At 37.9% G+C, this 24,326-nt stretch overlaps 1 protein-coding gene across 1 annotated transcript in view; it reads right to left on the bottom strand.

Moving 5' to 3' along the window:
• The window catches only part of LOC126195109 (neural-cadherin-like), a 126,102-nt gene extending 102,098 nt beyond the window's left edge, over positions 1 to 24,004 (bottom strand). The window contains exons 1-5 of the mRNA XM_049933578.1: positions 23,946 to 24,004; positions 10,878 to 11,028; positions 10,592 to 10,775; positions 10,318 to 10,509; positions 6,851 to 7,122 (exon numbers count right to left, since the gene is read on the bottom strand). Of these exons, the coding sequence (XP_049789535.1) occupies positions 6,851 to 7,122; positions 10,318 to 10,509; positions 10,592 to 10,775; positions 10,878 to 10,912 (683 nt within the window). The 5' untranslated portion in view covers positions 10,913 to 11,028; positions 23,946 to 24,004. The remainder of the gene's footprint in view (positions 1 to 6,850; positions 7,123 to 10,317; positions 10,510 to 10,591; positions 10,776 to 10,877; positions 11,029 to 23,945) is intronic.
• Between the last annotated feature and the right edge of the window lie 322 nt (positions 24,005 to 24,326).

Genomic DNA, 24,326 nt, shown 5'->3' with positions numbered 1-24,326 from the left:
TATCAGGAATGTGGTAAAATATCAAATCTCCAACATTGCTGCAGCTGGAAAAACATCCTAAAAGAAGGGGACCAATGATGACTGGAGAGAATCATTCAATGTGACAGATGTGCAACACTTCCACAAATTTCTGCAGATTTCAAAAAACTGTCAAATGTGTGTGAATTCGTAAGGGACCAAATTGCTGATGTCATCGGTCCCTAAACTTATACACTACTTAAACTAACTTAAACTAACTTATGCTAAGAACAACACACACTCCCATGCCCGAGGGAGGACTTGAACCTTTGGTGGGAGGGGCCGATTGCAGATTTCATTGGTGGGCCATCAACAAATGTCAGCATGTGAACCATTCAACAAAACACCATTGATATGGATGTTTCCAGCTGAAGTCTCACTCATGTACTCTTGATGACTGCATGACACAAAGCTTTGTGCCTTTCATGGGCTCATCAACACTGACATTAGACTGTTGACAATTGCAGATTTCAATGGTGCGCCATCAACAAATGTCAGCATGTGAACCATTCAACAAAACACCATTGATATGGATGTTTCCAGCTGAAGTCTCACTCATGTACTCTTGATGACTGCATGACACAAAGCTTTATGCCTTTCATGGGCTCATCAACACTGACATTAGACTGTCGACAACTGGAAACATGTTGCCTGGCCATACGAGTCTCATTTCAGATTGTATCAAGAGGATGGATGTGTATAGGTATGGAGACAATCTCATGAATCTATGGACCCTGCATGTCAGAAGGGACTGTTCGAGCTGGTGGTGACTCTGTAATGGTGTAGGGCATGTGCAGTTGGATGATATGGGACCCCTGATATGTCTAGATACAGTTCTGACAAGTGACACATTCGTAAGCATTCTGTCTGATCGCCTGCATCCATTCATGTCCATTGCACATTCCGACAGACTTGGACAATTCTAGCAGGACAATGTGACACTCCACACATCCAGAATTGCTAGAGAGTGGCTCCATAAACATTCCTCTGGGTTTAAACACTTCTGATGGCCACCAAACTCCCCAGGCACGAACATTACTGAGCGTATGTGGGATGCCTTGCAACATGCTGTTCAGAAGAGATTTCCACTCCCTCATAATCTTACAGATTTGTGGACAGCCCTGCAGGATTCATGGGGTCAATTCCCTCCAGTACTACTTCAGACATTAGTCAAGTCCATGCCCTATTGTGTTGGAACACTTCTGCATGCTCGTGAGGGCACAACATGATATTAGGTAGGTGTACCAGTTTCTTTGGCTCTTCAGTGCAGAAAAGTACTTAGATGAGATGTTCAATGAATGGTTAAAAACATAGAAACATGTTAAAGTACTGCGGTCAGAAATAAAGCAAACTATATCAGAATGTGGAGCAAAGTCTGTTTCACAATAAGTCATAAAGCAAACTTCAGACACAATTTATTACACTAGAGCAGTAAGAAATGGAAATGCATAAGATTAAAGTCAGGAGGGGACAGAGCAGCAAGAGTTGGCCACAGAAGGATTTAAATGAACAGGGCAGCAAGAATTGGGCTAAAGGAAGAGTTAAAAGAAATCTTCTGAAACAAGCAAATGGTTCACATTTAATAATGGAAACATATGTTGCCATAAAAGTAATATGACCAATCAAGGCAGCAGGGGTGGACAGAATAAATGGAAAAATACTAAAAATCATGAGTGCTGCCAGATGAATGCAAATAAATGGTGGTAATAAGTGTATACACAGAAAAAGACCTTTTTTGACCTTCATTGACTGGGTTGTGGCTTAGTAGTGCACTTGCAGACTTTAACATTGACTTTTATGGAAATTTTACCTCACAGTCTTGTGAATTTTAAGAGCATAAAATTAACTACTGTATTACTTTTTTTGTCTGGCCTTCTTACTATGAGACTGCTGTGATTGTATGGGTTAAGTTGAGATCAAATTGTAATCATAGTTAGTTTATACATAATGTTTACAAAAGTCCTTTTTCTTTCAATACCGTCATGGGGAAGTTTAAGTTGAAACAGCTGACTAAGATGGTGGCATAACAGTGCAGTTAATAAAGACCAAAAGAGGTAGAATATGGAAAATAATTCATGTAATGATATACTTCTTTACATGGATGGAGGGACTGCCATGAACAATATGAACACTATACTAAACTGAATTAAATTTCCTACAAAAATAGGCCCTATTCACTTTTTCTTGAGGACTGTGTACAGAAGCTGAAAAAATATTGAAAATCTTGTACACCATGCATGTGTTATAGCTTAAGCAGATTTGCAGCCCAGTTTGTAGTAGTTTCCCTACTTGATGGAACACTGGTGTCCCAAATTGTTTGTCTCAGTTTCTTCTACACCACTGTGCTACATTGTAGATATTATTGTTTACACCCTGTACACAAGAGTGTTTGCAGGAAGTAGGGTGGTGGTGTAAGAGCCAGCATGGACACAGATCAGGTTTTTCATGAGAGTCACATCTATCTGGGTTTCAGCAGAACTGATCTGCAGAAGAGGACAACTTGACTGTATAGCCATTGATCTCTCAAAAGCCTCTGATAGGGTGAATCACAGGGTACTGCAAACAAAACTACAAAGGCTGAGTCTTGATGAAAGAATAGTATTTTTCCCCCAGTCTTTTGACTAGTTTGATGTGGCCTGCCATGAACTCCTCTCCTGCACTAACCTTCCTATCTTAGAGTAGCACTTGCACCATACATGCTCAATTATTTGTTGAGTCTATTCCCATCTCTGTCTTTCCCTACAGTTTTAACCTCCTACAGCTCCATCTAGTACCACAGATGTTATTCTCTGATGTCTTAACACGTGTCCTATCATCGTGTACCTTCTTCTTAGTAGGTTTTCCATATGTTTCTTTCTTCACTGATTTTTTCAGAGAACCACCTCCTTATTTTTTGTCTTACCATTCTACCTAATTGTCGTCACTGATTTTTCAGAGAACCACCTCCTTATTTATTATCTTACCATTCTACCTAATTTTCAATGATCTTCTGTAGGACCATACCTCAAATGCTTTGAATTTCTTCTGTTCTCATTTCCCGATGTCCATGATTCACTACCATTCAATGCTGTACTCCAACTGTACGTTCACAGAAATTTCTTCCTAGTATTAAGTCCCATATTTGATACCTGTACACTTCTCCTAGTCAGGAATGCCATATCTGCCTGTGATAATTTGCTTTTTGTGTCATCATTGCTTCACCATCATTACAAAATAAGTGTGAAATTCATGGATTGAAAATGCGGTGAATGCTCTTTATGTTAACAGAGAAGTAAAGGAACAGAACAAACTATCATTAAATCTCCTAAGTCCATTTCCACAAACTGTCCCTAAATTTGAATACCTGGACCAACAGTGGCAAAACTCCAAAGATTATAGACCAAAGGAAAATTGTAAATTAAGTTTTATAGTAAATTATTATACCCTAGGGAGATAATGTGATTATGTTATGTAAAAATGTCATGTTCAGCATCTTGAAAACAGCTTTATTTGTGAATAAATAAAAATTATGTCACATATATTGGGTTTATGAGACAGATAAAATGCCCTCAGACTTCAAGAAGAATGTAACAACCAACCAAAGAAAGCAGGCGCTGATATGTCTGAATATTAACAAATCATCATCAGGATTATATTTAACAAGCTGTGGGAGCCAAATATTAACATTAATTTTCTACAGAAGAATGGAATGGTGTAAAAGCCAACTTAGGGGGTATAACAGTTTGGGTTCCATATAAATTATGGAACTAAACTTAACTTGGAAGATAATGTAGATAGAAAAAAAACCTTACATTTATAGCATTTGTAGAGTAAGAAAAAGTTATTGATAGTGGTGGCTTTGAAATTATGAAGTTATCAGGGATAAAATGAAGGAAACGAAAGGTTATATATGACCTATACAGAGATCAAACAATGGAAAATCCAGGATGGAATGTCACAATATTATGTGAAGGAAAGTTGCTACTCATCATGTAGTGGAGATGCTGAGTCGCAGATAGGTACAAAAAAAGATTTTCGCACTTAAAGCTTTTGGCCAATGGCCTTTGTCAGCAATAGACACACATATGCATACACACACTCATGCAAATGCAACTCACACACACAACTGCAGTCGCAGGCAACTGAAACCACACTGCGAGCAGCAGCACCAGTGCATGATGGGAGTGCCAACTCTGTGGGGGAAAGAAGGAGGCTGGGGTGGGGAGGGGGACAGATAGTATGGTGGGGATGGTGGACAGTGAAGTGCTGCTGGTTGGATAATGGGCAGGGGAGAGGTAGGGAAGGGGGGGAGAGGAAGTTTTGGAAAAGGAGAGAAATGGAGAGAAATAAATAAATAAAAATAAATATAAAATTCACCCTACTTTTCAATCTGTACATCAAATAAGCAATGATGGAAATAAAAGAATGGTTCAGGAATGGAATCAAAATTATAGGGATCGGTTGGTAGGACATGTTCTGAGGCATCAAGGGATCACCAATTTAGTATTGGAGGGCAGCGTGGAGGGTAAAAATCGTAGGGGGAGACCAAGAGATGAATACACTAAGCAGATTCACAAGGATGTAGGTTGCAGTAGGTACTGGGAGATGAAGAAGCTTGCACAGGATAGAGTAGCATGGAGAGCTGCATCAAACCAGTCTCAGGACTGAAGATCACAACAACAACAACAACAACAGGTGAAAGGATATTAATGATACAACTTTCTAATGACATTGCTATCCTGAGTGAAAGTGAAGAAGAATTACATGACCTGTTGAATGGAATGAACAATGTAATGAGTACAGAATATGGAGTGTGAGTGAACTGAAGAAAGACGAGAGTAATGGGAAGTGGCAGAAATGAGAACAGTGAGAAACTTAACACCAGTATTGATGGTCATGAATTAGGTGAAGTTAAGAAATTCTGTTACCTAGGCAGCAAAATAACCAATTACAGATGGATCAAGGAGGACATCAAAAGTAGACTAGCGATGGCAAAAAGTTCATTCCCAGCCAAAAGAAGTCTACTAGTATCACACATAGGCCTTAATTTGAGGAATAAATTTCTGAGAATGTATGTCTGGAGTACAGCATTGTATGGTAATGAAATATGGACTGTGGGAAAACCATAACAGAAAAGAATTGAAGCATCTGAGATGTGGTGCTACAGACAATTGCTGAAAATTAGATGGACCGGTAAGGTAAGGAATGAGGAGGGTCTGTGCAGAATTGGAGAGGAAAGGAACATGTGGAAAACATTGACAGGATGATAGGACCTCTGTTATGACATCAGGGAATGACTTCCATTGTACTAGAGGGAGTTGTAGAGGGAAAAAACTGCAGAGGAAGACAGACACTGGAATACATCCAGCAAGTAATTGAGGATGTACATTTCAAGTGCTACTCTGAGATGAAGGGGTTGGCATGGAGAGGAGTTTGTGGTGGGTCACATCAAACCAGTCAGAAGACTGAGAGAAAAAGTTTACCAAATCACAAAATGCTATTATTAAGTTGCACAATCTGGAACCAACTCCAAAATGAATACTGTTTGTGGAATTACAGGTCTGAAAAGCAGAAGATGGAAACAGGATAATGGTTCTTCTAAATGAAGTATATTGACATTGTGGGTGTTTAGCATCTACACACATGATTAACATCTCTCTGAAATAAGCTTCAGCTTCAGCTATGCTGAACTGTGCATTACCGATTTAAGAGAGAAATTTTGGAACTGTTGGCAGCCCTAAACATCCTCTCAAGACACTACAAAATAAACTAGCTCAAAGAAAACCCACTGCAAACCAACATGTGTTTTTGATCTGATAACAGGGAGGCAAAGAGCAATTAAATGCTGTTATGGAAAACACGCACTGCACAATTTAAAAATAATCAGAGAAAACTGAAAATCAGTCTGGGATGCATATTTATTTAATTTCAATAACATTATTGTTGCATAATTTACTGTAAAGGTGTTTTCTATATACTGTGGTCAATATTGTAACAATGTTTCTCATTATGAATATTAGCTACAGCTGAATTGTGTATGTCTGAATTGCATTCTGCTGTAATATGACTGAAATTCCTCGAAGTGATGTCATATTAACATCTACTAAGTCTGGATTTTTGCCCATTCTATATCTGTCAATGCTGTTGTCTTGCTGGAACTGCCTTTCCTGATATTTGTCAAGAATTAGTAGCCAGAAAATCAAAGAAAGCAGTAACAACTAAAGCCCATCCTATGTTCACTTGCAAGCAAGCAGGGGCACATTTTTAGTTGAGAAAGAGTTTCCTTAAGACAACTGAGGCATTCATAGCACCACCAGAAAATGAAACTATGAACATGGTGCGCCAGAACCAACCATTTTGAAATATGGATGAGACTTGAAGGAGGGCCCCCTCATAATCACACAGAAGCATGAGTCACCTGGGAACTTAAAATCACTCAACTGCATCTATTTTGATGTCAGAAGGAGCAAAAAGGTCTCAGTACAAGGTCTGTGGGACTAAGCAGACTTCAGCTCACTTATCATTGGGTCACTTACAACCAGTCTGTTGTATTATAGGAAATATATTGACAACTATCATCAGTGCTCTAGAGATTGCCAAATTCTAGGCTGCAGTTTTCTAAGATTTGTAGCCTTTGTATTTTGTCTTAAGATGCATATATCTGTGTTATATGTTGTATTTTTTTCTCTTTAAGATATTCCCTGATTTGTATCTGTCAACTTCAAAAGTATATGATGACCAAAACTTTTAAAATCTCTCCAAATGTAAAAATAATTATGTACCAGTACCTAATGAAGGCCAAAACTTTTAAAATCTCTCCAAATGTAAAAATAATTATGTACCAGTACCTTACCTTACACTGCTTTTTTCCTTTATGCAGTAGCCACCATTATAACATTGTTTTTCATTACATGTGTTAGCCGCAGAAAAATTTTGTGGGGCTGAATTACATTTTGCTGTAATAACTACTGAAATTCCTGCAAGTGATGTTGTATTGGCATCAACTAAGACTGGATGGCTGCCTATTCTGTAGCTGTCAAAGCACAGATCTTGACAATTAATTTTGTCAATAAAACAGTAGTGTATTCCAGCCATAATCAGATCAAGTTTGGTTTTCCTTTCTATCTGAAAGAAATGCCAAATAGATATTGTAACTATTACAAAATATTAAATTATTTTAAAACTGACTGCAAAGAATAGACAAACTGGAACTGAGAAATACATATGGATTTGACATGACATACAATGGATTAAATTAGCAGAATAATGTATAGCAATAGGTCAGATAGTAATACAAATGAAATATCACAGAATCCCAGCCCTCTGGAACTGACAGAGAATGGGTGAGTGAGTGAGTAAGTGAGAAAGGGGGGGAGGGGGACAGAAAGAGAGAGAGAGAGAGAGAGAGAGAGAGAGAGGTGTCTGTGTGTGTGTGTGTGTGTGTGTATGTGTGTGTGTGTGTGTGTGTGTGTGTGTGTGTGTGTGTGTGTGTGTGTGTGTAAGGGGGGTGGGAAATGAGATGACAATGGAGATGGGCAGAATGTAAATGAATGAAACAGTGAGATAAAGATACAAATTGAATGTGAAGTCTCCAGAAGAGAAAAGCATAACTGACTAGTGGATGTGGAGTAAGAGCTGTGTATTTTTAAAAAGCAACTTGCCATTCCGTATCACTCTTTATTCAATGTTCCAAGTGCAATGATTTCCTATGCCACGGCTATATCTATTCCACAGTGTTTCTATGTTGCTATGTTTCATCTCTATGTTGCAATGTTTCATCTCATACTGGGTGGTTATGATTTAACTGACAGTGGTTTGAGTGCTGCAGTAACAGATGTACACATTTCAGGATGCTGAAATGTTATAGACAAGCTCATTAATCAGTCAAACACATGATAACGGTGCTTCTGGCATTTTATTACATTAGAGTCACAAGGTGCAACATGTGTTCAACACTGTCTCCCAACTCGGCAACATGCTGCATCAGTAACACAGCATGGTTGACAGTTGCTCGCAGCATACTTGCCATAATCAGAATGATATATCGTCATCTACTGTCCTTCAGATCAAGAAGAGTCTGGGTACATCTCTAAAAGACATGATCTTTCAGATATCCGGACAACCTTAATACACATTCATTTAGATTGGGGTCTGGAAGGCCACACATTTTGAATTTGCCTAGAGGTGTTATGCTTGTAATAACTTTAAGTTGAACAAATATATTTCAAGGAAAACGCAATACATGAAAGTCACAGATCAAGTAAACAGAGTAAGACGTGTGTACACTTTAACGGTCAAATCATAACTGAGTCCAAGTGTAGCGGCCGCTGGCTGGCTGGCTGGCCGCATAGGTGGCGCTCCTGTTGCATGGTTGGCAGACAGTGCCACATGTAGAGGATGCGCGTAACTGTGCAGCGGCACTTTGAAAGATCGGCGAGTCTCAACAATGGTCTTTACTGAAGGTTTCTCAAACCAATTCCTTCATCTGGCAAGTGACATATGGTACCACCCCATCTTGCATGAAAACAGTGATGTGGACACAGTTGTGTTCTTGCAAAGTAAAACATATGCTGCACAAGGTAGTCCTAATAGCATGCAGACATCACTATACGCCTAATAGGCCTGTGGGATGATATATATATATATATATATATATATATATATATATATATATTAATGAGGGAATCAAATTAATGATATCCTGATGAGGCAACAGTTTGTTGCGAAAGCTTGAATTTTGTGTGTATGTTTGTGTTTGTTTGTGTGTCTATCGACGTGCCAGCGCTTTCGTTTGGTAAGTCACATTATCTTTGTTTTTATATATATATAGCTTAGGGGGAAAAAAGGACAGGTATGGTAAGTCTTTCCGCTCCCGGGATTGGAATGACTCCTCACCCTCTCCCTTAAAACCCACATCCTTTTGTCTTTCCCTCTCCTCCCCTCTTTCCTGATGAGGCAACAGTTTGTTGCGAAAGCTTGAATTTCGTGTGTATGTTTGTGTGTCTATCGACCTGCCAGCACTTTCGTTCGGTAAGTCACATCATTCCATGTAGGAAAACTATATCTAAAAACAAAGATGTTGTGACTTACCAAATGAAAGTGCTGGCAGGTCGACAGACACACAAACAAACACAAACATACACACGAAATTCAAGCTTTCGCAACAAACTGTTGCCTCTCAGGAAAGAGGGAAGGGGAGGGAAAGACAAAAGGATGTGGGTTTTAAGGGAGAGGGTAAGGAGTCATTCCAATCCCGGGAGCGGAAAGACTTACCTTAGGGCGAAAAAAGGACAATTATACACTCGCACACACACACATATCCATCCGCACATACACAGACACAAGCAGACATTTGTAAAGGCAAAGAGTTTGGACAGAGATGTCAGTCGAGGTGGAAGTACAGAGGTGAAAGTACCTTTACAAATCTCTGCTTGTGTCTGTGTATGTGCGGATGGATATGTGTGTGTGTGTGTGCGAGTGTATACCCGTCCTTTTTTCCCCCTAAGGTAAGTCTTTCCGCTCCCGGGATTGGAATGACTCCTTACCCTCTCCCTTAAGACTAATGACCTCAGCAGTTGAGTCCCATAGTGCTCAGAGCCTCTCCCTTAAAACCCACATCCTTTCGTCTTTCCCTCTCCTTCCCTCTTTCCTGATGAGGCAACAGTTTGTTGCGAAAGCTTTAATTTCGTTTAATTTCGTGTGTAGGTTTGTGTTTGTTTGTGTGTCTATCAACCTGCCAGCACTTTCGTTCGGTAAGTCACATCATCTGTGCTTTTAGATATATTTTTCCCACATGGAATGTTTCCATATATATACCAAACACAAGCACTGGCAGGTTGATAGACACACAAACACAAACAGACACACAAAATTCAAGCTTTTGCAACCAACGGTTGCTTCATCAGGAAAGAGGGAAGGAGAGGGAAAGACGAAAGGATGTGGGTTTTAAGGGAGAGGGTAAGGAGTCATTATCTTAGGGGGAAAGGAGGACAGGTATACACTCGCATACACACACATATCCATCCGCACATACACAGACACAAGCAGACATTTGTAGAGGCAAAGAGTTTGAGCAGGGATGTTTTATGTTGCTGTTTTTAAATGGTCCTGATGCTTCTTCCTAATATTAATATGTTTCACACAACAAGTAAATTGCTATAATTCCTGACTTATTTTCATTATTCCATGTGCAGTAAAATAATATATCACATTTTTGCATACTAGGAATCAAATATACCAAGGATGATTTCCTCAGATATATTTGATATAAAGTGCTTAAGTCTAAGTTATCAAATACTCCAAGTGTAATTTAATGAGTACCTTTGTTTTATATACTTGTAAGAGCCCATTTATTTTTTCACTGCTGTGATATCTCTTATCTCTTACAGTAAAGAAAACGTCCAGAACAGGTGGAAATGATCTGTGTCCTTTAACACTGAAAATATCCATACTTTCTCGTTTCGTGTTGAGAACTTCTGACAAAACAGTCTTAAGTTGTTCTGCCTTACTTTCCTGCAACCACAGCCATCAGAAAGAGTAAAAATCTGAGTGTCATTTAATTAATCACTACAGAAATAACTCATTAGTGACAAACCTCCATAAAAATTACCATATAGTTCCATTCTTTGATGAAGTCTTCATCAGACAAATTAGAAATTCTCAATGAGCCAGAGTTAAGAATAGCATCATGGGAAATATGCTTTACAGTGACGGTAACAATAGCTGACACATTGTTTTGTTTATGTTTGTGGTCTTGCACTCTGAATACCAAATCATATCTGAAATCATTTACACCTTTTAGTGAAATAAGAGATAAGTTATAATTACAACTAGATCTGAAATATATGGCTAGTGAAGACATTTTGTGACAGTGAACTTACATTCCATCTGGTGTGTTGCGCTTCATTGTAATCATTCCAGAGGCTTCATTGATTCTGAATCTATGATGTTCGTGTGTATTCCAGAAGAATTTCTTGTCAGGTAGATCCCAGTCATCTGGATCTTCAACGTATATCCTTCCAATATCTGTTTCTGGAGTTTGATCCTTTATATCAGTGTGGAAACATATTAACATGCACAAAGATATAGATGTAAACTGAATAACATTTAAGAGAAAAGTGACAATGTATAAAGACAAGTGCTTGCCATACAATGAAGGAGTGGAGCAATAGATAAGTACATAAACAAGAAGTTAAATATATTAGTAAAACTTTCAGATTAGTATTTCTCTTCAGAGTCCACAAAATTTCTTACACCTGTGCTAATTTATTGCTTAGTACTTTTACATAATCCAATTAATTTTCCTCATACCATATTTTTATTCAATATAGGATTTTCTATGAACATATTAGCTCATACAATGATTAATATCAGAGTCTATGTGGCAGTGAAACTGGAGAGCACAGCACAAAAATATTTGTATTGTGACAATACTGAATGATAAATATTCACAATAATTTTTTTAAAAAATGCAGCAGACCAGGTGAAGCAGAAGAACAAATACTTATCTTTTTTTTTAAAGTGAAGTTTTGTCATGTTGGAAATAACTTAGACTTAAGTGAGGAGAGTTCATGAGCAGTAATTTTGACATTTCATTTATGAAGTAAAGGAAGGAAACTGAACTAGCTTCCAAGTTGTGGTTCTCCTTCTGTCTACAATACAGAGTGTTTAAAAAAGAATATATATGTATTAAAGAATATTATGTTGCCAAAACTACTGTCACTCGCTGTGCCATGGAACAGTTATGGAGGAACAAATACATTGTCTTATTTATATTCATTGCTGCTAGATGTCGGTTGTCTTCAGTTTTCCTTGGTTACCACCATGTGTTGCAAAATGGCTACTCTGTAGCAGAAATCATTTTGTATTCTTGAATTTGCAGAGAGTAATTCCATGATTACAGTGCAAAAACACTTCAGGTTGAGGTACCCCAAACTGATCCTCCAAATGCTTGGAACATTTGCAGATGGTATTGATAGTTTATAGACACAGTATGTGTGTAAAGAAAGAAACCTGCCCACTCTTGTGTTACCAATGAAAATGTCACATGCATTCAAACTGCTTTCCAATGTAGTCCTACAAAAACAGCTTGTTGTACCAGTCAGGAGTTATGACTGTCCACAACAACAATTTGACCTGTATTGAGATGTTGTTGGTTATGAAGTCATACAAGTTATAGCTGTTACAGGCTCTATGTTATGATGACAGTAGCAAATGTGTGGCATTTTCTAAAGAGCTTTGCAATGCTGTTGACAATGATAACACCTTTGCACAAAACATCATGTTCAGTGATGAAGTGAATTTCCACATTAGTGGGAAAGAAAACAAACACAATGTTCGAATTTGGGGCCTAAAGGGTCTATAGAACCCACAACCACACACTGAACATGTTTGAGATTCACCCAAAGTTAATGTATTTCGTGTACTTGGTTAATGGTCAGAAGCGTCTTGCTATGTTACAAAACTGGTTGTTTCTGAAGCTGAACAAGGATAACTTCATTTTTCAACAAGATGGGGATACCCCTCACAGGAGTTGTCAAGTGTGTGAACCTGAATATTTCTCTACTGCCCCACTGGATCGGTTGTGAAACAGCTGCTGACTTCTCAGCTGGTCTCTACAGTCACCAGATTTGATGCTCTGTAACTTCCTCCTGTTGGGTTTCATTAAAGACAATTTTTTGCACCATCACTACCATAGAAACTAGAAGAGGTGAAGAACTGTATCCTTACTGCCATAGAGACCGTGGCAATGGACATGCTTACCTGAGTATGGGAGGAATATGAGTATTGATGTGATACTGTTAGGGTCACTGGTGGAGGATGTATTGAATATCTGAAACCTAAACTTGAGAGATCAATTAAAATGTGTTCCAAGTTTCATATTCATATGCCTTACCATTCAATAAATATATGTGTTCAAAATATGTACATTCTTTTTGAAACACCCTGTATAAAAGAGTTCAGGTTCACAGAGGGGCAAGCAGAAAGGAGCACATTAGTCAACTGCAAAAGTATTCAATGTAATCCCAAGGGACATCAAAAAACTTATTAACATCAAACAAAAATTTCAGCCAGTTGAAAGAGTAGACTCTTGAAAATATTTCTACTCATTTGATGAATTTCATTTTAATTTTGTGAAGGGATGTCATATAACGCACATGAAATTCTAGTACAATATCTATTGTTCAGTTATAAGATAGACTGATAACCCAAAGACATTCTGACCAATTATTTAATAGCATTGTGACCCATCTTTGAAATTCAGTACAGCAGCAAATTAGCATTGCATGGATTAAACAGATCCTTGGTAGGTTTCAGGAAAGAACTAAAAACAGTTGGCCAGTTACATCAAATAAGTTTTCAGAACTAGACTCAGCCAGCGAAACAACGAAAAGTTTAAGTGAAAGTTAATACAATGAATCCTCTGATAAAGGCTGAAACAGTAAAATTATAATGCCTGGAGGCACAAAAAAGTTATTATTGTATGCTGACAGTCACAAAAAAAGCCTTTTGGCTCCCCTTCATGAAGCTTTACACAATGAATATTCTCTATACACAAAAGTTAAACCCAGAGCTACAATAAGTGCTGTAGTCGATAATTTATCAGAAACAAACAATCTGAAAAAGATGACCACGTTGTAATCATTGGTGGTGCCAACAATGTTTACAAAAACAAGAGCAAGAGCAAGTCAGCACTCACAGTTTACAGGAAGTTATTGCCAAAACTGTACAACACAAACATTACCCTAATAAACTTACCAGTGTGACCTATCTCCCACAGTGGTCATGAGTTAATACAGAAATTGAGTGCTACAATTTAGAACTGCAGCCTATGTAAGAAACCAAAACATGTGGACTTGCTAGACATAAGCAAAATGAAATTTGAAGAACATATCAAGCAGGGACTTCACTTAAACATAAACAGAAAGCTCAAGTTAGTGAACCAGATAACAGAACTTTGTAAGGAGCTGCATAAAAACACTGACCCAATAATCTTAAATTATAATCAACAAATTTTTTAGGCTCAATTTCAAGCAACACTATTTTACTGAACTAAACCCTTGGATTGGAAAGAACCCTGTTCACATGGTGAAGAAACTGAGTTGGAAGTGAGTAAATTGTCATTACAGTGCAGTGTTAAGGATTTGTCTAATAATTCAGGTGATTCAGAATACCATGTCACAAAGTGTTGCAAAATATCAATGCCCTTTAGGATAATGCATTTAAGTGTGCAGTACCTTAAGAATAAACTCAATTTGATGCATGTATTTGTGGATGAGAATTTACTATACCTGTTAGTAATTACAGAACATGGACTAAAAGACAATGAAACTGAGTTTACAAATTAGATGGATATGAGTTAGCAGATAGTTACTGCAGGCAACAACACAAAGGGGGTATGGTGGCAATATATGTAAAAGAACATCTTCCATTTAAGAAAATCTCATTTGTTGAACAATACTGCAGAGAAGGAACAACTGAAATGGCTGGTGTTGTGGTCCACATAAACACTCATTCAAGCAGGTTAGCTAAACATAAAGTTATTGGCATGTACCGCCCACCAAATACAGATGTGTTGTACTGTCCTGATAGACTCAACAGGGCAATTAGACAAACAGGCCCCACTGATCTTAGCATAGTTGGAGACTTAAATATTGATGCAAACTCATGAAGTATAACCTATCTGAATATAACAGACACATTAAACTCATTTAATCTTACAAATATAGTGAACTCTGACACTACAGTAACAGAGTCAAGCTCCAGTAATACAGATTAATTATGTAATAGTCAACAAAAATGTATAAGACAATGTTAGCTTTCAAAGTGTTGTTTTTCATTACTCACATCACTTTTGTCAGGTGTTAGAATATTTAAGGTTTGCTGTACCAATGGCATCCAAGGTAACTGAGAAGAAGCAGACCCTGAATGGCACCAACATCAGCACCTTCAAAACTGAGTTAGCAGATGAGAAATGAGACACTATTTACCAAACTAAAGGATCAAAAAGCAAATAGGAAAAATTTTATAAGACAGTGCTGAAGCATTTTGACAGCTGCTGCCCTCTTATGGGATAGTATCTCAAGTGTGGTATTAAAAAAAATGTGCCAATGAAATAACTACACCCCTTGGCTATCTCATCAACTGTAGTATTAATGAAAACATATACCCAAATGCCTTAAAAGTAAGTGGAATTCAGCCAATCCATAAGAAGGGAAGTAAAGAAGAAGTTTCAAACTATAGACAATATCACTAATCTACCTTCAGTAAAATATTTGAAACAGTTATTGTATCACAACTCACAATGTTTTTCTCAAGACACAAAATGCTTACCAAATCACAGCATGGGTTTAGGAAAGACCTAAGCACGGACACTGCTGTTGCCAGTTTCTTCCGTGAAGTATATAGCAATATAGAATGAGGTCTGCACACAGCCTGAATATTCCTTGACCTGAGCAAAGCTTTTGACTCAGTAAATCATGAGCTTCTCTTAAAAAAACTGTGGGTGTATAATATCAGTGATGCATCTATCCACGTAACTGGTGAATCAGAAACAGTGTACCAAACTTACACATCAACTTGACAATAAGATCTTAACTTTTAAATCCACAATTGAAACAGTGATGCAGGGAGTGCCTCAAGGCTCAATTATTTGACCTTTTTAGCATATATTAATGATGTTGTTCACCTCATTAACTAGCAATTGTAAATTATGCTGATGACACCTCAGTTTTATTTCAGGGTAAAGATTGTGAGGAACTGAAATTTTCAGCAAGTAATGGGATACGAGAATTAAGTTCATATTTTCATGCACAAGGATTAAAGATCATTGTAAATAAATCCCAGATGCTAATATTTACAGCTGGCAGCTCACACCACTCATGTATAAATGAGGTATGCGGTATAGTGGCAGAGGAAGCAAACGAGTGTAAATTTCTAGGGGTGCACCTGGACTAAAACCTCCAGTGTATTAGCCACATGAAAGCTGTATGTGAAAATGTCAGCAATGGGCTGTATCTTCTTAGCCAACTGTCCAAAATGGTGCCAGCCCACATGCTTAAAACTGTGTATTATGGGACAACCTATCCCCATCTTAGCTACTGTATACAAATATGGAGTTCTGCTGCAAGCATTCACCTTAACAGAGTACTATTGCTACAAAAAAGAGGGTTAAGGATTATACATGGACTAGGCTATAAAGACTCTTGCTGTGATGTTTTCAGATAACATAAGTACTTCACCATGTACTCTTTGTATCTTTATAAATTAATTATGTTTTTTGTCACACAGAAAACTAAACTAACTAAAACTAACCAGATACTAAACTAAGTAAATGTAGTCATATACATGACCACATCACCAGATCCAAAGAGAATTACTACTGACAAAGAAAAAGATTAAAAATGATGGACCAGAGCCCATATACTAATTGACTGATATGGTATAATAAACTGCCAGAGTCCATGAAAAACAGTAATAAAAAGCAATTCAAATCAAAACTAAAAGAATTCTTAATTGAAATGTGTCTCAATTCACTCAATGAATTTTAAATGGTAAAGTTTAAGAGCTGTAAAATAACATATAAAAAAAATTGGCTGAATTAATATGTGTAAGATGTAATGTATTTTGAGAAGCTTTACTGTTTAACTATTACCTGTAAGTTTAAGATCTAAATGTATTTTATGTTTGTAACTGTACTTGACGTTTGCAGAAGCCATCATATTGATGACTCCATGCAAAAAAATCTAAATAAATTAATAAAGGTATGTAGCACCAGCCATCTATGCAAATGTCATGCAGTTCCTGTAAATTATGGGCTAGCAATTTAAAGATACAGAACTGAAATTTGAAAGCATCTCAGGTGTGTTCCATTGGGTTTAAATTACGTAAATTTCATGGCCAAGACATCTATGTATCATGTTCCTCAAACTGCTGCAGCATGACTCTGACGTTTTGACACAGACAGTTATCCTGCTGGAACATCACATTGTGACTGGGGGCGACATTAAGTGTGAAGGAATGCTGTGGTCCACAATATTGTGCAAATAGTCCACAGCTGTTATGGTGCTACCAATTAGTACCACAGGTTCTGTAGAAACCCAGTTGAATGTTCTGCACAGCATAATACTGCCCTCACTGGCTGCATGGTGTACATTTCAAACAGCCATTCACCTGGATGATAATGTCTATGGAAGAGACCTGCAACCTGGTGTAACAATAAATATTATTTGTGTGACCAGGCAACATGTGTCCACTGATCCATGGTCCAGTTTTGATAACCCTATGTCCACTGAATTCGTAATTGGCCCTGTGGGACCAACATGGGAGCACACTGCGATTGTCTACTATGGTGCTGAACAATGTACTCCACAACACTTGTGTCTGCACCAGTACTGTATTCTGTTATGAGTTCTGGCACAGATCGAAGCATATCATGATTTACAGAGCAGGCAAGCCTCTGACTTTCATGATACCTGATGAAATATGGACATCCAATATATTACTGCCTACTCATGGTTTCACCATCCTGCAGCCAATTTCCATAGATGCTCACCCACTAGCAAGTGAACAACTTACCAACTTCACCATTTCTGTGATGCTTATTTCCAAGCACTAGGCCATAACAATTTTTTCTTTGTCAAAGTCACTTATGTCACTGGATTTCCCCATTTACAGCTTATATTGTCACTAGAATAATTCTCCATCTGTTTCTGCTCAGCTTATATGTTTTCCTTACTGTGTCACATGCAATCAGTACCACTACACAGCATTCAATATCAGAGGAGGCGGCGGGGGAGGAGGAGATTAGTATTTAACATCCCATCGACAATGAAGTCATTAGAGATGGAGCACAAGCTTGAATTAGGGAAACGTGGAGGAGGAAAGCAGCCATACCCTATTGAAGGAAGCATCACAGCATTTGCCTGTCCATTTAGGGAAATCACAGAAAATATAAATCGGGATTGATGGTCACTTTTTTGACCTCTCGTCCTCCCAGATGTGAGACCAGTGTGCTAACCACTGTGCCAACCCACTCAGTATCATTCAATGTCATGATGTGCAGTCGTCATAATGTTTTGGCTCATTAATGTATGCATCAGTGAGTGTAATAACTTGTGGCCTATACAAATGGAAATGAGGAAGTTGGCATTGTGGTAAGACAATGGACTAATATTCAGGAGGATAAGGGTTGAAATATGCATCAAGCCATATGGTTTTAGGTTTTCTATAACCTCTATTTTGGTTAAGACAAGTGCCAGAATGGTTCACTTCAAAAGGACATAGCCAATTTTTTTCCCACTTCTTACCCAATCAAAGCTTTTGCTCTAATGACCTCACATAATGGGGCATTAAGCCCTAATTTTCCTTCCTTCCTTCCACAGTTTAACACAGGCAGTTTCAAATGTGCTACTAATTTAAGCATAACTACATAAACATGTACAAATTTCTGCTATAAATCTTTCACCTCACAACCATATCATGGTAGTTTTATTTAGAAAAGAAGCTTGATTCATTCCACATTCTAGGAATTCTCCTGCTGACTGGATCAAAGGAATCTGAAGTTTAAAAAGTTTAAACTGGTGACAGACATTATAAAAATATCTGCAAGTAAAGCCAATAGGAGAAATATAATAGAATGATCAAATGGGGTCAACTATAAGGAAGCTAATAGTGTACTTCAGCGAATTGCTAACATATTAAGAAACTATGACATGTCTCCTGTACAATACAATCAGATGATCTGTAAAATGTGTGCTAGAAGATGAGTAAAATACATTTACAAATACAAAAAAAGATTATTTGCAAACTACTTACACAATGTTTACTTTAATATTGTTTTGATTTATTTCTGTGAAAGGTCAAAGTAATAGATAACAAAGAACAACCAGACGTACAAAGTAAGTTGATGTAAATGGCCACAGGCTGATTTTCCAAGTGGGAAGCGAGTTTTCCCAAGATCTTGTGAAGGGAGATTTCTATAACAATTATTTCTGTGTCTGTGTTTGTAGCCAAGTTGAAGAACTGTTGTACAAATGTGTAAAGAACACAAGCATTACACCTAGTTCAAATAAATAATCAAATCAGCTGTCATCAGACAATCTCTCATCTGTGAATATACAATAAAATATGAATGTACCAGAACCACAACCGTGAGCACCAAACTTCTGAAGCAACATAAGACAGGAAGAATTGCATACTAAAAATGTAGATAATTACTTAAGTGGGACAAAGGCTTTAGCTTAAGCAAAATTAATTTTCTTAAATCACATTGGCAAAACCCAGTTCTCTCTCTAGTAGTAGAGAAGTGCACATTAAGGAGTTTTTTGCTGAAGCATTTTGACATTTTCCTTACTTCTAACATTTTTAAGAGTTTGACATACATTTTTGACTGGTATTACATTTCTGTGAGACTGCTTCATTGTTTAACAGTAGGCTACTGGAAAACAATTACCCTGCTGGCATACAGCATTTTCCATTCACAGTTTAGATGGAGTCCAAATGCTGAGTAATAAAGTTTGTGCTTGATGCCTGATAAAGACAACTAAAGAAATTGTTGAAATACTGTGGGGAAAAAATGACAAAATAACTGAACTGGAGACACTTGGAAATTGTCAGTTTTACTGATGAAACCCAAGAAAACACTCCAACAGAAGTTTTTATTTTGGAAAGAACATACTGTAGCAACCTGCCAGCATCTACACCTACCCCACAGTAAGTAGAAACTGTATGTATGTACAGTACACTAGATAAAAATCAGTAGTCTCATATCTCAATGAGGAACTTGAAACTTTCAGGACAGGGCAGGAACATGTAGAAGAAATCTGGCTCAAATTTAAAAGAGTAGTTGACCATGCACTGGATAAATATGTACAGTTCATAATGGGAGGGACACTCCATGCTATACAGTCACTTCAAGGAAGCTTCTAAAGAAATGGATGCTTAATGTAACACATTTGGCTGTCAAGAGAGCAATGTGTGATGCCTTCAATGACTACTGTAGTAGAATATTGTCAAGTGATCTTTCACAGAAACCAAAGTGTTCTGGCTTAATGAAAGCACCGGCATGAAGATGAAGAATGCAGGAGCAGAGAAGGCTGTGAGACGACATCAGCCAATAGCCTGCTGACTAGTACTGCATCATGACAGCAGCAGACTCTATACAAAGAGAATATAAGGGCTGCTCCTGCCAGCCTTGGCCACAGAGTAGAAGACTGACACTAGTAGAGAGGTCTATATGAGCAGTGATATTAAGGATAGCAGTGACTAATGAGTGAGTGTGAATACTTACATGGACATTGTATATAATGAAGGACACTGACAGATTGCGCGTCACCCATCGCTTGCAACAACTCATTGTAGATCCAAAGTTAAGTATTGTCAGTCTTCTGTATTGTAATAAAAACTATTAATGTGATTTGCTTGAATTGTCATATAGCTATCTGAGAAAGCAGCATCCTTATAGGTACCCTATAAGATAAGAGTGGGCAGGACCCCACACAAAGAAATTCTTGTCACATGTAAAGGCCATTATTGGCACCAAAGTTATTGTCCAGTCCCTAGCGAATGAGACAGGAACTGAAATTGAAGGTAGCAAAGCAAAAGCTGAAATGCTTAACTTCATTTTCACATGCTCCTTTACAAAGGAAACCTCAGGAGAATTGCTCCAGTTCAATCTGTGCACCACTGCAAAGATGAATGAAGTAAGAATTAGTGTCACTGGTGTTGAGAAATAGCTGAAATTGTTAAAACTGAACAAAGCTGCACTGGCAAATGGAATCCCTGCCAAATTCTACACTGAACTTGCACCTGAGTTAGCCCCTCTTCTAACTATAACCTGTCACAGATCCCTTGAACAAAACACTGAGCCCAGTTCTTGAAAAAAAAAAAAAAAAAAAAGCACAGGTCACACCCATCTACAAGAAGGGTAGCAGAAGTAATACACAAAACTACTGTCCAATAGTAGAATCTTAGAACATATTCTGAGCTCAAGCAAAATGAGGTACCTTGAACAGGATGACCTCAATGCCAACCAGTGTGGATTTCAAAAACATTGATCATGTGAAATGCAGCTTGCACTTTTATCATATGACTAACTGAAAGCTTTGGATCAAGGCAATCAGGCTGATGCTGTATTTCTTGTTTTCTGAAAAGTATTTGACTCAGTACCACACATACACTAACTGTCAAAAGTACAGTCATATGAGATGTTGTTATTGTTGTGGTCTTCAGTCCTGAGACTGGTTTGATGCAGCTCTCCATGCTACTCTATCCTGTGCAAGCTTCTTCATCTCCCAGTACCTACTGCAACCTACATCCTTCTGAATCTGCTTAGTGTATTGATCTCTTGGTCTCCCTCTACGATTTTTACCCTCCACACTGCCCTCCAATGCTAAATTTGTGATCCCTTGATGCCTCAAAACATGTCCTACCAACCGATCCCTTCTTCTAGTCAAGTTGTGCCACAAACTTCTCTTCTCCCCAATCCTATTCAGTACCTCCTCATTAGTTACGTGATCTACCCACCTTATCTTCAGCATTCTTCTGCAGCACCACATTTCGAAAGCTTCTATTCTCTTCTTGTCCAAACTAGTTATCGTCCATGTTTCACTTCCATACATGGCTACACTCCATACAAATACTTTCAGAAACGACTTCCTGACACTTAAATCTATACTCGATGTTAACAAATTTCTCTTCTTCAGACACAATTTCCTTGCCATTACCAGTCTACATTTTATATCCTCTCTACTTTGACCATCATTAGTTATTTTACTCCCTAAATAGCAAAACTCCTTTACTACTTTAAGTGTCTCATTTCCTAATCTAATTCCCTCAGCATCACCAGATTTAATTTGACTACATTCCATTATCCTCGTTTTGCTTTTGTTGATGTTCATCTTATATCCTCCTTTCAAGACACTGTCCATTCCGTTCAACTGCTCTTCCAAGTCCATTGCTGTCTCTGATAGAATTACAATGTCATCGGCAAACCTCAAAGTTTTTACTTCTTCTCCATGAATTTTAATACCTACTCCGAATTTTTCTTTTGTTTCCTTTACTGCTTGCTCAATATACAGATTGAATAACATCGGGGAGAGGCTACAACCCTGTCTCACTCCTTTCCCAACCACTGCTTCCCTTTCATGCCCCTCGACTCTTATAACTGCCATCTGGTTTCTGTACAAATTGTAAATAGCCTTCCGCTCCCTGTATTTTACCCCTGCCACCTTCAGAATTTGAAAGAGAGTATTCCAGTTAACATTGTCAAAAGCTTTCTCTAAGTCTACAAATGCTAGAAACGTAGGTTTGCCTTTTCTTAATCTAGCTTCTAAGATAAGTCGTAAGGTTAGTATTGCCTCACGTGTTCCAACATTTCTACGGAATCCAAACTGATCTTCCCCGAGGTCCGCTTCTACCAGTTTTTACATTCGTCTGTTAAGAATTCGCGTTAGTATTTTGCAACTGTGACTTATTAAACTGATAGTTCGGTAATTTTCACATCTGTCATATGAGATATCATGTGAAATTTATGACTGGACTGAGGGCTTTTTGACAGGGAGGACTCAGTGTGTTATCTTGGATGGAGAGTCATCATCACATTTAGAAGTAATTTTGGGTGTGCCCCCAGGGAAGTGTTTTGGGACTGTTGCTGTTAATGTTGTATATTAATGATGTTGCAGACAATATTAACAGCAAAATCAGGCTTTTTGCAGCTGATGCAGTTATCTGTAATGAAGTATTACCTGAAAGAAGCTACATAAATACTCAGTCAGATGTTGATAAGATTTCAAACTGGTGCAAAGATGGCAACTTGCTTTAAATGTTCAGAAATATGAAACTGTGCACTTCACAAAATAAAAAAAAGTAGTATCCTATAGCTATAATATCAATGAGTCACTGTTGGAATTGGCCAATGCATACAAATATCTGGGTGTACCACTTTGTAGGAATATGAAATTAAATGGTCACATAAGTTCAGTTATGGGTAAAGCAGGTAGTAGGTCCACCCAGTTAGCCAAGCATGGAGGCATTCAAACAGTCATTCTTCCCATGCTCTTCATGTGAATGGAACTGGAAGAAACTCATAAGCTGGTACAATAGGATGTACCCTCTGTCATGCACTTCACAGCAGTTTACAGAGTACAGATGTAGATGTAAATGAATGTGTAGTGGATGTAAGCCAAGCCATTGTAGCAAGTGCACCAACATTCAAATGAAATGCCCACAGCCACCATGGGTGGCTGCCAGGGCAGCCCACTCACTGACTACTGTCACTAGATCCGCCATGCATCTGCACTAATGCACCAGCAAAACCTGATGCAGATACCACCTTCATAGTGGCATGCATGGGCCTCTGGACCCTCAGTTGTAAAATATGCTCAAGACTTGTAAAATATTTTCATTGCATTCTTGTTGATGTCACTCCCTGACCAAATAAATTGTATCTCTTACATGGTTGTGTGTTTCTTGTTTCTCATTAGAACAATCACGCTAATGAAGACATTAGTGTGTGTAGATGAATAAATAACAGGGAAAACAGGGAAATATAACATATAAAATAGCAGGATAAAAATAATAATCAAATGAAAGTGCTACACAATATAAGGTATAGTAAAGCCATATGTGGAAATGTAAGAGCCGCAAAGTTATAAATATTTTAAGCTCTATTGGTCAGGACCATTCTGTTGCTCAAAGAGTTCAATTTTCTCCACATTTAAATATGAGCTGGGGGTTTATTTCAAAGTTATAAGTTGATTCACACTTGTAGTATTGTCACCCAAAATGAATCTCAAGTCCCTTTGCTAGTCTCTCATCAAAAAACAAAATAAAATTTTCCGTACTGTACTACATTGATAAATGTATGGGAAAAAGCATCTCATTTTGCTTAGCATAACTAGAGAAGTAATCCGTGTGTCAAGAACAGTGCCCAGTTCAGAGCTTTTTACCACAAGTTACTACAGTATCTCCTGTGCAAACTTCCTTGCCTGCTGAACCAGTTATTCTGTTTTCTTGAACATGTGCCCTAGTAGCCAGCTGTATGTTGCTTCCCTTACCAGGTTTCCATGACTAGAGCTTCTAGGCTTTCTCTGCTGAGCACACAAATTGGATTATTTGAAAAGCCTTCTGGAAGTCAGAGCACAAATGTTTTCATCCACTCAAGTGCCTTCAACACTGTGTGAACAAAGTTCCAACAATATTGCAGCTGCCTTCTTTGTTATCCCTTAAACATTTTTGTGCATTGTTTGTCATGCTCAGGAAATTGGAAAGCATCGAGCACTTTCCTATAATGTCAGCTATCATTGTTTTGGTGGAACATACTGTATTGC

This window comes from Schistocerca nitens, chromosome 7 (assembly GCF_023898315.1).
Source record: "Schistocerca nitens isolate TAMUIC-IGC-003100 chromosome 7, iqSchNite1.1, whole genome shotgun sequence".
NCBI lineage: Eukaryota > Metazoa > Arthropoda > Insecta > Orthoptera > Acrididae > Schistocerca > Schistocerca nitens.
This window is presented reverse-complemented; position numbering and strand designations above follow the sequence as displayed.